This window comes from Musa acuminata, chromosome BXJ1-2 (genome assembly GCF_036884655.1).
Source record: "Musa acuminata AAA Group cultivar baxijiao chromosome BXJ1-2, Cavendish_Baxijiao_AAA, whole genome shotgun sequence".
NCBI lineage: Eukaryota > Viridiplantae > Streptophyta > Magnoliopsida > Zingiberales > Musaceae > Musa > Musa acuminata.
In genome coordinates this window covers 22,321,535-22,336,277 of record NC_088328.1, presented here as the reverse complement: position 1 = coordinate 22,336,277, position 14,743 = coordinate 22,321,535, and the positions used below count along the sequence as shown (strand labels likewise).

The 14,743-nt window shown below is 43.1% G+C and overlaps 1 protein-coding gene across 4 annotated transcripts; it reads right to left on the bottom strand.

Annotated features, from left to right (window-relative positions):
* Positions 1-2,507: 2,507 nt before the first annotated feature.
* LOC103973368 (MADS-box protein EJ2) lies at positions 2,508-6,347 on the bottom strand. Of its 4 annotated transcripts, none has more exons than XM_009387921.3 (8): positions 6,072-6,347; positions 4,438-4,516; positions 4,027-4,088; positions 3,789-3,888; positions 3,263-3,304; positions 3,134-3,175; positions 2,855-2,985; positions 2,508-2,754 (listed from the first exon to the last, which is right to left on the bottom strand). In XM_009387921.3, exons 1-8 carry the CDS (start codon positions 6,254-6,256, stop codon positions 2,673-2,675), a joined length of 723 nt encoding a protein of 240 aa, XP_009386196.2. In that variant the 5' UTR covers positions 6,257-6,347; the 3' UTR covers positions 2,508-2,672. The 4 variants fall into 4 exon arrangements, with proteins under 4 accessions (XP_009386196.2, XP_009386205.2, XP_018676547.2 ...); XM_009387930.3 differs by having other exon boundaries at positions 3,134-3,169; XM_018821002.2 differs by lacking the exon at positions 3,134-3,175.
* Between the last annotated feature and the right edge of the window lie 8,396 nt (positions 6,348-14,743).

Sequence of the window (14,743 nt, the reverse complement as noted above, 5' to 3'; positions counted from 1 at the left end):
AATTACCCTTGACTTCTACCCTATCGATCATCATTTTCACCCCATCACCTCTACCCCTCGTGTGCTTTTGTCGCCACGCCTTCGCTCCATCACCTCTACCCCTCGTTCGTCATTGTCGTCACGCCCTTATCGCCATGCCTTCACCCAATCACCTCTACTCATCATCCGTCATGATAATCGAGGTAAATGGTCTCTTGGGAAAACCTTTTAGGTAAGGTGGAAGACTCGACGATATTGATAATGGGTTGAAGGATATTGTGCTTACATCGCCACCAAGGGGAGCATAGGTAAAAGAAGTTGGTCTTACCCTAGAGGTTATGAAACCAATAAGCAACGATGTTAAAGGTGTCGAGCCACACACAACAATTCTTAGTTGGGCCCTAAATCTCCATCGCATATAGCCCCCCCACGATCACTTTCTGACCCTCGATAGCTTATCCCCTTCTCATATCCTCCTTATTAGCAATCATTGTCACATCCCTCATTGATGCTAGTCACCTCTTGAGAGACTGCTCACCTTGGGCTCTATGGTGGCAATGACAAATAAAGGGCGAAGGCAATAAGACATGACATAATCGACGAATGAAGGATGGAGACCAAGAATAATCTCATTTTAAAAAAATTAAGAAGTCCCATATAAGAATAAACCAAAAAAAGAATGTTGTGAAGGAAAAGCAAAAATTTTAGATTTTTTAAATATTTTATCTAATAATAATAATAATAATAACAACAATAAAATCATAAGTCCTAATTATTTAGAGTTAGGTATATGAATCTCTTGTCATCATTAAAATATATAAAAAATTATATATACAGTTAAGTTTAAAGTACTTAAACTTTTATTTATAGTTACTTTTAAAATTTTTTAGTCTTCCTTTATATTTTTTTTACCACTAATATTAATCATTAATCTTTCATAACTATAATATTCATAGGTCTCTAATAATAATAATAATAATAATAATAATAATAATAATAATAATAATAATAATAATAATAATAATAATAATAATAATAATAATAATAATAATAATAATAATAATAATAATAATAATAATAATAATAATAATAATAATAATAATAATAATAATAATAATAATAATAATAATAATAATAATAATAATAATAATAATAATAATAATAATAATAATAATAATAATAATAATAATAATAATAATAATAATAATAATAATAATAATAATAATAATAATAATAATAATAATAATAATAATAATAATAATAATAATAATAATAATAATAATAATAATAATAATAATAATAATAATAATAATAATAATAATAATAATAATAATAATAATAATAATAATAATAATAATAATAATAATAATAATAATAATAATAATAATAATAATAATAATAATAATAATAATAATAATAATAATAATAATAATAATAATAATAATAATAATAATAATAATAATAATAATAATAATAATAATAATAATAATAATAATAATAATAATAATAATAATAATAATAATAATAATAATAATAATAATAATAATAATAATAATAATAATAATAATAATAATAATAATAATAATAATAATAATAATAATAATAATAATAATAATAATAATAATAATAATAATAATAATAATAATAATAATAATAATAATAATAATAATAATAATAATAATAATAATAATAATAATAATAATAATAATAATAATAATAATAATAATAATAATAATAATAATAATAATAATAATAATAATAATAATAATAATAATAATAATAATAATAATAATAATAATAATAATAATAATAATAATAATAATAATAATAATAATAATAATAATAATAATAATAATAATAATAATAATAATAATAATAATAATAATAATAATAATAATAATAATAATAATAATAATAATAATAATAATAATAATAATAATAATAATAATAATAATAATAATAATAATAATAATAATAATAATAATAATAATAATAATAATAATAATAATAATAATAATAATAATAATAATAATAATAATAATAATGATGTGAAATACCAAAGGTTACACTATAGTGGGAGTTATGATCCCATGACTTCGCTTGAATGATTTTCAATAGATAAAGAGAGATCAATCACGAAAGATGTTGACAGTGATATTTTGATTTATGAAAGAAAAATTCTAACGTACAATATCAAATATTTTTTGTATTTATGAAAGAAAAATGCATGATATTCTAAGGTAATCAAACTAGTTATTATTTGGAAGAAGTCAAAATTTTCTAAGAACAATATCCGAGAAAAATCGATTTTTCTTGAGAAAGTCAATCTTGCAATCTTCCCAGTCAATTTACATATGAGCGAGTCAACAATTAATTTAGAGCTTCAAAATAATAAGAACAGCATGCAATCATGCATCCATCAAACATGTTTCACATCTCTTGTATTCTTTCCTTCCAACTTAGAGCTCCACGAAACCACATGAACCGATCACACATCCATCCAGCAAATCAAATGCATGAACACACCGTAGAGAAGCACACTTACCTTTATGCCAACAATTATTTAGTTTGCATATTAGATTTTGATCTGCAACATATATCAACACAAAGATCTTATCCTTCTGGTCTTCTTATACTTGATGACAAATAGTCGAAACAAAAAAAGTATCAGTGGAGATCATCGTAACATCCTTTCACATCAACCGAGCGACGAGCCCAGTAACATCCTGCAACATCGTTTCGCTGTTCGACAGATCTGTGCAAACCTGACTGCATCTGCAAATCCACATTAGCCAAAGAATTATTACATTACAGTTTGAGTCTTATACATTCTCATTGATCCACCAAGTTAATTCGAAGACGGAACATTAGTTACCCGGTTTGCGACGAAGGGTCACACTCTGGAGGTTGGAAGAAATCTTCTATTCGAGGAGGCTCATCGGCACTGTGGCTGCCACCACTTAGCCATGAGAGCGAGAGCAAATTCTCTGCACCAACTTCTTCCAGCTGACATCAAGAAGCAAAAACCTAATCCATTAACTTGGTTGTGCTAACATGAATTGAAATGATGAGGTGGGCAACTTAGATCGACATGACGATGTCGATCTTAAGCATTAGCCGAAAACAATTGCCATCAGGCATATTGCTTCTCTACCTTCGTTCTTAAAATGTTGTTAGATTCCTGCAACATCTGTTCCTACACATAGGTAACTTCTGATCGGATCAAAAACATCCATATTGATCATGGAAATTAGAATGAAACTACTAGGCGGAGTAAATTTACCTTATATTTGAGATCGGTTAGCTGATCAATAATTACTTGGGTCTGTAAGCATGTACAAAAGCATCAATATCACACATAACATGAGATTAATTTCCTCTATGTTTGACATAATCACATCACTGTCACCAGCAAACACAATGATTTCTTTCAAGAAATGTTAGGATCCAAGCTTTAATATCATAGGCATTGCATGATGTCGTAATGTGCAGCTTAAACTTTCATGGTCAACAATAATCACACTCGAACTCATTGCTCTCGAAATGACAAGCTTATTTGGGATGATACTTGTGATGATAATGAATCGAAATCGGCTTAATCCATCCCACATGGTAAACGTTTAGAAGGAAATTTAGCTTCAAACCTCCTAATTCTTCTCCCACAAATCCTAATTCTGCAATCTTTCATTGTTTGTGGTACAGTGCAAGTCTAGCGGTATCCTATTATGCATGATGATGAAGTCAAAATGTAATTGTCACACAAGCAATGCGATTATGGATCGAACACAGTATCTATTCTCGATAAGCACCTTTGTCGATCTGATGTGCCTTAGGGACGTCTCGATTTGATTCTCGAGTTGGTCGAGCTCCTTAATGTTTAGGGCATCTAAATCTTGACCAAGAAAGTTTCTGCAATGACATGAACAACGCATCAGTCACTACCGAACACTTCTCAACGTATCAATTGCAGAAATGGCGACTACGGTATGAACTTATACTGCGGTAAACAACAGAGAACCTTCATCAAAGTACAGCCTCAAACACTACCTCTGAGATCGTTGTAGATAGTCGACTCGTGTTTTCATCTTCAGGTATTCCTGGTAAGTATTCTGCTTTCGGTCGAAACATACAAGCGTCGTCAGGATCGAGTCAAGCAAAATCAAAGATCACACACCACATGAGGATACATACTTGGAAGAACATGGCAAATCCATGATATTTCTTATGAAACTAACTATGAGTTTTGTATACTCAAATCGACACGCATATTTCTACAAAGAAGCACAATGTAGAACATGCCATGATTATTGTATAACATCCCCAAGAACATGAAAATAGAGCCCTATGAAGTTTCATGAGCAGATCTTGCAGTATGTTTCACCAAACACAGTTAGCAGATGTCATACCAAGAAATGGATACAGAAGGGATGAAGATAAACCTGTGATGGAGATAGTCACCTGTGTGTCATTCGATGAAACCATGGCTTCTGATGCATTATAGCTGCACCTTCGGTACTTTTCGATTGTTTTAAGCAGGCTGTGTGAAGGAGAAAACATGTGTTCATATAACCTAGCAAAATTGTCTGGTAGAGAAATACTAATCATAATTTACTGGATGTAGTCTCCCAATTATATCCAAGCCATGACTAAGAATGAATTAGCAAAGGTAAAATGGTTTGACTAAGCATATCAAATTGATGTTATAGAAGATCATTAAAGATAACTTTCTCCTAAAGACACCATGAGAACAGAAGCTTACAACTCCAAGTGGTAATACTTTTCTACAAAGTGAGGTGGAATTCTGTTCTTTTGGTCATGTTCTATTTCACCTGATCATGGAAAGGGAACTCATGAATTGAGAGTTGAGCATACCATTTGACCTGAAGATAATGATAGTGGCTGTTGGTAACTTAAGTGTCAAGATAGACTAGTATTATTGCCAGTAACATATTAAATAAATCATTTGGCATAGATCATATATGTCTCAACTGAGACCACTTGGTGTAGCAGTAGTAAGAAGATTGGTTTAAATTCATGTTGCCACTGAAGGAATGGAAAGATCAACAGTCTGATAGAAGAGAGAAAAAAGTTTCATATATTTAGCAGGTTCAGTGGTTTGATGATTTTTAAGTTTTTCAGGTAAGTGTTATTTTATTTTTCAGATGTTCAAAAATGTCTGGCATTCATATCTCAAAAGCCATACTATGGCTGTACATATGTAAAAAAGATTCTTCTGTGTTCTTCAAGATTCCCAGTTGGTGCTTCATACATAAGTAGTGATTCAATGGCATCCACCACTCCATCAAATGGAAAAATATATATATATATAAATATGAATTAACTTAAATTAAAGCTAATGTCTTCTCTGTTTTAAGTCCTTTATATCTTATCTGACTCTCTGAATCAATTCCTTTTCATTCCATTAATTATCACTGAAATGAATTGAGGCTATTCTCTTCCTGCAAAAAAAACAAAAAAACAAAAGAAGAAGAAATTAAGGCTATTATCCTCCTTTTCTCAACCTGAATCAAGAGTTCTATAATATTTTTGGAATTGATGATTGCTGCTAATAATTTTCTACATGATTAGTGTCTCATACATGGTTTTTTGGTGACAGGAGACTCATCAGAAACTGTAGGATATGCCTATAATTCTTGCTGATACAACCAGCTATCAGAAACAAAGGGTAAAGAACTGATGGGAACAGGCCAAGGATATTAAGTTCCAATAAATATGCAGTGGTGATGAGAGATCTGTTGACCAATAATAGAGAATCCCCATCAGATCCTTCAAAGGACAAGAAGCACATCAAATACCCAACCTATTCTCGCAAAAATATAAGAGAAAGCAGACAAGAAAACCTAGGAAACTGAAATGGAACAGGGCCTCCTGAGATCTACAGATAAAGATAAGCAGCAACACCCAGGTAACCTACTCAACAAAGGAGGTCGTACATGAAGTTTCATCTCATCACCCAGGAGCATGAGATGGTGTAAGACTGAGTCGTGTGTTGGCAGCAAGAAGAGGGGAAATAAAGCTGAAAGTTCAGCAGACAGAAGAAAGAGTCGATATACGAGTTGTTCTCATGGCACCTGGCGCTGCTGCAGAACTCGAACAGCCTGCCGCGGCTGGAGAAGACGATGAGCGCGACCTCGGCGTCGCACAGGATGGACAGCTCGTAGGCCTTCTTGAGCAGCCCGCTCCTCCGCTTCGAGAACGTCACCTGCCTGTTGATCTTGTTCTCGATCCTCCTCAGCTCGACCCTCCCTCTCCCCATGGTGTATGTGATCTCTCCTCTTCCCACTCTTTCCACGTCTCCTGATGGTTCTTGTGTGCGCTGCCACTACCTGCTCCTATAGCTTGCTTGCGATCCATTGTGATAAGAAGCATGTTTCTTTCTTGCTTTCCTTCTTTCGCTTTCGGATGATTCCACCTGCAATAATTCTGGTAGGGCGTGCACGTCCGAGAACAAGGCGGACACCTGTCGAGCATGGAGAGGGCGTCATGCATGAGATGGCCGCTGGATTTGCAGGGCCGTTCGATGGAATGATGGGGCAGTATATTAGGGTTTCGTGAGCTCGACACGTATGAGGAATCAGACTTTGTGAGAACAAGTTAAGGTATGAGGAATCCCTCTTCTCGGATAGCTCCTTACCATGTCACTTCTTCGGGGAGTTCATTTATCTGATCTACGAGATCGAAATGACCGGTGAGCATATAGCTTCTGCCTAAAGCAACTGTTCTCTTGTTTCCGTAGGCACTGCGTATGAACAACACGGATGGCTTCATGCATCCCTACGTACGTCACTCCAGAGTTCTTACTGAGCTGAAGCACTTACCGACCACCGTCCTCGGCGTTTCCTTCCGCTCTCCAATCTACCAAGAGGAGTGACGGTAATGATGGCTTCTTGGCTTTGCATGTACAAGTCACAGACGAAGCCGAGGCGAACCCCTCCCTCTTCTTTTACCTCCTTTTGCTTCGTCGCAAGGACGAAGAGTACAGTGACGCAAAGGGCGAGGCATCATGGACCGTGGACGCGTTACGTCTTCCCATTGGCTGCTGAACATGGGTCCCACAGTTGATCTACCGAGTGCTACTTCTGACCAATACTGATAATTCATGCGTTTAGAAGAGGAGCGACGAAGACTTATAACATTCAATCATGATGCTGCTATTTAGGCTTTCGATCTCTGAAAGAAGATTCTCTCCCTTTCCCTCTTGCTTACCTCGTCTTCATCCTCAGTTATCTTAATCGGTAAGTTTGATTAATATTACAAAGTCATGGCTTTAAGGACTTGATCGTTTGAGCTGTTGAGCGGTCGGACTCGACTTCGATGGACTTGAAGGTGGAACAGAGGAGGTTGTCGATAGGACAAAGGAGTTGCCAATGGCAAGCTTCTAAGGTTAGGTCGGAGCCTCAAATGTTTTCTCTTTTGAGGCCTATGATATCCCAACTTCTTCTCGAATCATTTGAAGGTTGAACCAAGAAACACGAAGAATTCGGATCAGGAAGCACATACTGATAAGCATCTCAAGACGAGCCAAGGGAGTTGGAATCCGATACCAATGGTCGTAAATTGCTATACCATCAGCATGAGCGGCAGCAAGTTGCCTTGTTATTCCATCACTCCGCCGCAACCCTCTTTCTATCTGTTCCGATTGAGATGAAGATAAAACTACTATATGCTGTTGCAGCTTCTGATTCGTGTTCTCCACCACCACCATGATTCGTATTGCTTCCACGTCTCGACGGCAGTGGCTTCCTCGGTGGCATCAGAATGCGCTGCTAGAACTCATGCTTTCTGAGGATTGCAGACAGCAAGATGAGGTTAGGAATGAGCATACTCCGAGGAACTGCTGCCCTATGCATGAGAGCTGGCAAATCTAATCTTATGTATGAAGAAGATAAAGAGTTCGGGCGGTGGTTTCTAAAGTACTGTTCTGGAGATTAAGACATAATAATAGTGACAATCATATGTCTATTTTCTACAAGTATATAATTACAAGAAAATCTTAATATATATTTGTTATAATTGGGTCCAAGGAGTTGAAATAGGTTTGTCAAAAAATGATATTGTGAATATTTTGTGTGTGTGTGTGAGAGAGAGAGAGAGAGAGAGAGAGAGAGAGGGAGTTGTATACATGGGTGATGGGGATCACTTGCGATTACCATGCTTTGAGAGAGAGAGAGAGAGAGAGAGAGAGAGAGAGAGAGAGAGTTGTATACATGGGTGATGGGGAACACTTGCCATTACCATGCTTAGAGAGAGAGAGAGAGAGAGAGAGAGAGTTTTGTAGACATGGGTGATGGGGATCACTTGCCATTACCATGCTTTGAGGTGGAATCAGTGACTGCTGTAGTTGATGTGACTAGTCCTCGGTTCTTGACGAGAGCAAAAGAAGGCCGCCCTCTCTGACCACTAAAAAAAGTCTTACACTTTGGTACCGTCAACTCTTCTTTTGACCCACTTTTAAAAGATACACTCCCTTCCCTTCTTTTTTGTCCTCCTCCCTTGCACCATGCAACGTAGACCGTAAGATAAGATATATTTTATTTTGGGTCCAGATGATGTTACGATCGATGTTATATCACATTATAGTCATATCAGTAAGAAAAGTATCCTCATGCACCGAGCCATAATCGTATAGTGTCGTGCATCCTGAGACGATGGCCACACGAAGGTATCATCTCACCTCTCGAGGATTGGTCATCATACCAAACCCAAGTATGACTGACCCTCGTACAGTAGTATAAAAACCACGGGTCGACATCCGATCCAGGGGAGAAAAAAAGAATAGATCAACACACCGCTGACTTGCTCATCGAAGGGGCCACAGTTGGCAACCACCCGACAGAGGTCATTCTTGCAGGAAAGTAGCCACCCACGAGCCACAAGCGTTCCAACCTTGGAGTCGTCGACCAGCGTCCAGACTACGAGCCACTAACCGGCGTCCGGATCAAGAGACGCTGATCAACACCCCGGCGCCAACACCCCATCATAAGGGCTTGACCGACCTTGGCAACCAGCTCAACTGACCAAAGACTCCCGACATTGACTCGTGGACCGGGCCGTGCTGACTCATCAGCCATGGCACATCAGTTCAACAATATTTTTGGCGCTAGAAGGAGGGTCATGTCGTAGGAGCATCCTGCAGGAGCTCACCCCACGGAGAACCACTGAGCGATCACCCCTTTATCGGGCCCGAAGATCAGCCTCTCCCCGTCCTCAAAGATGGGGGGATCCCGGCCTCGACGCCAGATCACTAATGGCGCTTATTTAACAACCCGAGGTTGTCGCCCCCCGGACTTACCAAGGGACCCTCGGCCGTGTCGCCCGAGGTGTTCCTCAGCCTGACCAAGCAAGTACAGGCAATGGCTGGGATGATGCAGACGATCGTCCCACTCATTCCCCAGATCATGCAGCTAGCGGTTCCCCCGATCGACCCGATATGGCAAAGGCCGAGCAAGGAGCAGGTCAGGATGGGAGAAGCCCGAGATCAGACGATGGACCCAAGAGGTCTACTCGAGCAGAGCATACCCGCACCCTACCGAATCACTCCACCCCGCTCCAAGCCTGACACCATATCCTCCGACTCGGCGGATGACTCGTTCAGGATCCAGCTATCCTGGGTCAACCAATGCTTGGACGAGTTCCAGCGTGAGTTCCAAAAGTTGCAGGGCGAGTCGGGCGAAGGTAGCTCGGGCGAATCCCCCTTTACTCAGGAAATATAGGACAAGCCTATACCCCTCAACTTCAGGCTGTCGGTGTTGGAGATGTACGACGACGGCTCCGATCCCACAGAGCACGTTGCCACATTTCGGGCTCAGATGGCCCTCTATGGCACCTCTGATGCCCTAATGTGTTGGGCATTCCCAACCACCTTCAGGGGATCGGCACGAGCATGGTTCAACCGGCTGCGCCCCGTCCTCGGTCTCATCTTTCGACCAACTCGCAAGAGAGTTCGAGTAGAATTTCCTCGCCAATGTACGACCTAGGACTTCCATGGCCACCTTGCTCGCTTTGTCCCAGTGTGAAGACAGGTCACTCTCTCAGTTTGTGGCACGCTTCACCACTGAAATCCGGGGATTCCCGGATGCTCATCCCTCTTTAATCATGCAGGCGTTTCTGATGGGTTTGAAGCCTTCAAGGTTCTTCTGGTCGTTGATCGAGAAGCCGCCATCAATCATTCCCGAGATGCTTCAGCGCGCCAACCAGTTCATCGCCGCCAAAGTTTTGGTGGCAGGAAAGTGCATGGATAGAAAAAGGCCATGGGCAGAACAATCCCGAGGAATGACCCCAGCAGCCCCGGTGCAACCCCGCCGAAGGCCCGACCGACAAGAGATGCTACTCCCAAGGCCCTCGCCTCTCCCTCTAAACACATCTCATATCGAGATCTTCCTCCAAATCAGGGAGAAGGGCCTCTTGTGATAGCCCAACCCCATGAAAGCTACTCACAAAGACCGGTCCAAATATTGTAGGTTTCACCGAGACTACGACCATGACACGGAAGACTATCGCGACCTCCATAATCAAATCAAGGACTTGATCCGAATAGGTCACCTCGGGCGCTATCTCAAGGAACCCTAGGAAGCAACTCCATACCCAAGAGGACCCGTCGAAAGGCAGATCGACGTCATCTCCGAAGGACCGACAGTTGGCGGCAGCAGCTCAATGGTAAGGAAGGCCTATGCCCGGAGCCCAGTCGAGAAACATCCCCGACTCGAGCTCGAGCTTGAAATCACTTTCGGAGCCGAAGAGGTCGAGTGCTCCCATCACATGGACCCTGCATGTGTACGACTCGGCCACTGCCGAATCAGCCGGGGTCGAACTCATCTAGAGAAACCTACGAGAGATCGCTCCGATTACAATTCTGGGCCACCAATAATGAGGCCGAGTACAAGGCGCTACTTCATGGCCTGCCCCTCGCTCTGGAGATGCATATGAGCAACCTTGAAGTCTTCAGCGACTCCCAACTGGTGATGGGACACATCAATCGGAGCTACAAAGCTCGGGACCCAACAATGGCGTTATACCTGACAAAAGCAAAACATCTTGCCCATCGCTTCAACCGCCTCTCGGTCACTAGAACACCTCGGGCGCAGAACACATAGGCCAACGTGTTGGCTAGATCGGCCTCCGCTCGTAGCCTAGCGGCAAACCCGGCAACTGAATCCGTAACGACGCTGATAATACCAACTCACGAGGTCACCGAAACAGAGGACTTGCCAAACTGGATGGAAGAGATCCTTCGCTTCAAGAAGGATGGGGCGAAGCCCGATGACCCGATAGTCGAAAGACGATTGAGGTGAACCCAAGCCTGGAATTGCGTGGTCGGTGGAAAGCTATACCACAGGGCTTTCTCTCAACCTCTCTTGCGCTGCCTCGCGCCATTAGAAGCTGAAATGGTCCTCACCGAACTCCACGAGAGGATTTGTGGGGAGTACATCGGGGGACGAACCTTGGCCTTCAAGACTCTCAGACAGGGGTACTACTGGCCGACCATGCGCCAAGATGTCATATCATATGTGCAGTGGTGCCAACAATGTCAAAGGCATGCCCGATTGTGACCCCAGCCGGTGGTTCCTCTTATCTCGATGGAGGCAACCTAGCCCTTGGCCCAATGGGGACTTAATCTCATTGGACCTTTTCCTTCAGCTTCGGGACAACGACGCTTCCTTATAGTAGGGGTCGACTACTTCACGAAATGGGTTGAAGCCGAACCCTTAGCCTCCATCACCGAGAAACAAGTTCAAAGCTTCACATGGAAGAACATTATTACCCGGTTCGGGATCCCAAGGGCTATTGTTACCAACAACGGAGCTCAATTCAACAACACTAAGTTCAAGACCTATTATCAGTCGTATGGGATACAATTGAAGTTCAGCTTGGTTGCGCACCCCCAAACTAATGGCCAGATCGAAGTAATAAATCGGACGATTCTAGAGGGCCTCAAGAAGATGGTCTCGGGCGCGTATGGAGCCTGGGTTGATGAGCTTCCTAACGTCCTATGGGCAATGCAAACAACTCCCAAAACTGCCTCGGGGGAGTCTCCGTTCAACCTGGCATTCTGGACCGAAGTAGTCCTCCCACCTGAAATGGTGTTCCCGACCTTATGCACCACCAACTACAAACGAGAAGACTCCGAGGAGGGTCTATGAGCAAACCTAGATCTCCTTGAAGAAAGAAGAGCCAAGGCACACCTACGTACCTTGGCATACAAAAAAGGCTACAGCTCGGATGTACAACCACAAAGTTTGTCCACGACCGATCAAGGTCGGGGACCTCGTCCTTCGAAAGGCGAAGGTGAGCGACCTGACCCGAGCGAGAGGAAAACTCACACCAAACTGGGAGGGCCCCTATCGGGTCTACGACGTGGTTTGAGAAGGGACCTACCGACTCGAGACTATGAAAGGAAACCCTCTGCCAAGGACATGGAATACGGTAAATTTAAAGAAGTTCTACCCGTAAAGGACACAGGTCAAGATGCCGAAAAGACACATGTTATTGAGAAGCATACACATTCGCAATCAGGAAAGGCAAGAAGACAGGATTCCGAAACAATAGTTTTTCATTGATGAAAAGAAATATACATTGTGGTCGGGCGATACAGTTTCAAAATTCGACTTGACCAAAGCAAAAGAAAAAAAGATACAACCCTTAGTTCAGAGGAGTCTCGGGCCCGTCATCGAAGGGAATGTTTGTCGACATGTCAATGTTCTAATCCTTCAGCTGGTTAGCAAACGGATCCGACTCCAGTTCCAAGTCCAGGTACCTCGCTCGAAAACGAGCGTAAGCCACCCAATACCCGAACTCGTATGTCACCCGCCCTGACCTCACCAGGCCACGCTCAAACCTGGCAGATGACTTATACTCAGCAATCGCCCCCTTGATCTTCTCGGGGAACACCAGCCGCTCCTCCTTCAGGACCTCTTCGGTGACCCAAGCCGAAGACTTGCCGAACTATACGTCGTGGGAGAGGGTCAGCAACTCATCATCCAACATCCGGATGTGGGACCAGCTTTCCTCCAGCTCGGCCTTCAAGCGATTCACCTCTTTGTCCAGAGCTGAAGCGCGCTGTTCGGCTGCAGCCACAACCTCCGGGCCAGATCTGCTCCTCAGCTCCAGGTTCTCCAGGCGAAGAGCGACATAGACGTCCGACTGACGTTCGATCACCCGCCCGGCATCGAGGACCCGGTCGATCAGCGCCATGGTGTAGTGCTGACCCTGCACAAATATCGATATTAGGACCCACGCAAAGAAGGAAGAATCGAACGAGGAAAGGGCACCACCACTTACCTAGACAAACGACTTGGTTGCTCGATCTGCCAGCGCCTCCAAGGAGGAGCAATAAAGCTCCTTGGCCATGGCCGGGTGAAGCGCCCGCCGGATGAACTCCTGGGCAGTTGGCCCGTCAGCCCAGATTCGATTGTCGACCGTAAGAGTCACCCATTGAGAGGCATAGGGAGTCCCTTGCTCCCCTACAAGAAGATCGGCCATACTCAAGACTGGGTACCACTCGCCTTCGGCTTGAGAATGGATGCGGCACAGGTCTAACATCGACTTTGGGCGCACCAGTGGCCTCTTTAAGGGGTCATTGCCAGACGATCCGGCCACCCCCTTTCCTCTCACGCTCCCCGAGCCCTCGCCTTGGGGAGCAGCCTCGGACAACTCTGGGGCGGCACTCTCGCGAGCAGCCAAGCCCGCATACGTCTTCCGCATCGTAGTTTTCACCTTCTTTTGAAGGCGACCTACCTCTGAAGACCCCGACGTCCTTTTTGGTGTGCCCTTCTACAAGGCACCCCTAGCTCCAGAACCCTCACCACCCCCAGACGGTGGTGCGGCAGCCTTGGCGTGAGGCGTCTTCTTCACCGACTGGAGGTCCACCATCTCTGCAAGCAAAAGCCTGGTCGATCAGCTAGCTCGAGACGAGCAGACAATCCATAACATGCTAATAACCATACCCCCAGCGGCTGGGCTCAGTCCCGCCTCAACCAGCCACTCCTCGATCATCTCTCTAATTGCCTGAGAAGAGGACAAGATGCCTCTCAGCCAATTCACGTCCGATGTTTCTCCGACAAAAAGCAACGGGGGGGGGGGGGGGGGTGGGGGGGTGTGTTGTCGATGGTTTGAGAAGTCCATCCAGTACTAAAACCCCACCCCCGACTACAACTGACAAAAAAGAGGCGACTCTTCCAACCTTTGTTATTGGAAGGAGCGCCGCTGATCTTAAAACCGCTACGGGCAATCAGGTAATACCTGCCTCGCCCCTTACCCAGATGGATGCAGGCTAGGGAGAGGGTCCTAGTCGACTCGATCCCGGCTCCCCGACACTCCCCAAGAAAAGCCACCAGGGAGTGCCAAGAGTTCGACGCTATCTGGGACGATGATATATTTGGTATATTTGGGTCCAGGCCATGTCATGATCGATGCTATGTCATGCTACAGCCATGTCAGCAAGAGGAGCACCCCCACGCGCCGAGCCATAATCTGTACCAAGGCGTTGCTTGGTACGTCCTGTCCCGGAAAGCTCGGGATGATGCCACATGGCGTTGTTTCGTGCACCCCGGGATGGCAACCGCACGAAGGTACCATCTCACCTCTCGAGGATCGGTCACCACGTCAAACCCGCGTACGACCAACCCTCGTACAGTAGTATAAAAACCCTGAGCTGGCATCCAGCCCAAGGGAGAAAAAAATAATAGATCAACACACCGCTGACTTGCTCGTCGGAGGGGCCACAGTCGACAACCACCCGACGAAG

Excerpts from the sequence above, each read along its gene's own strand:
- LOC103973368 (XM_009387921.3), bottom strand. The coding sequence starts at position 6,256 with ATGGGGAGAGGGAGGGTCGAGCTGAGGAGGATCGAGAACAAGATCAAC. Across the intron at positions 3,889-4,026 it reads TATCTACAACGATCTCAGAG|AAACTTTCTTGGTCAAGATT; the intron begins GTAGTGTTTGAG and ends ATGTCATTGCAG. Across the intron at positions 2,755-2,854 it reads GACCCTTCGTCGCAAACCGG|ATGCAGTCAGGTTTGCACAG; the intron begins GTAACTAATGTT and ends GTGGATTTGCAG.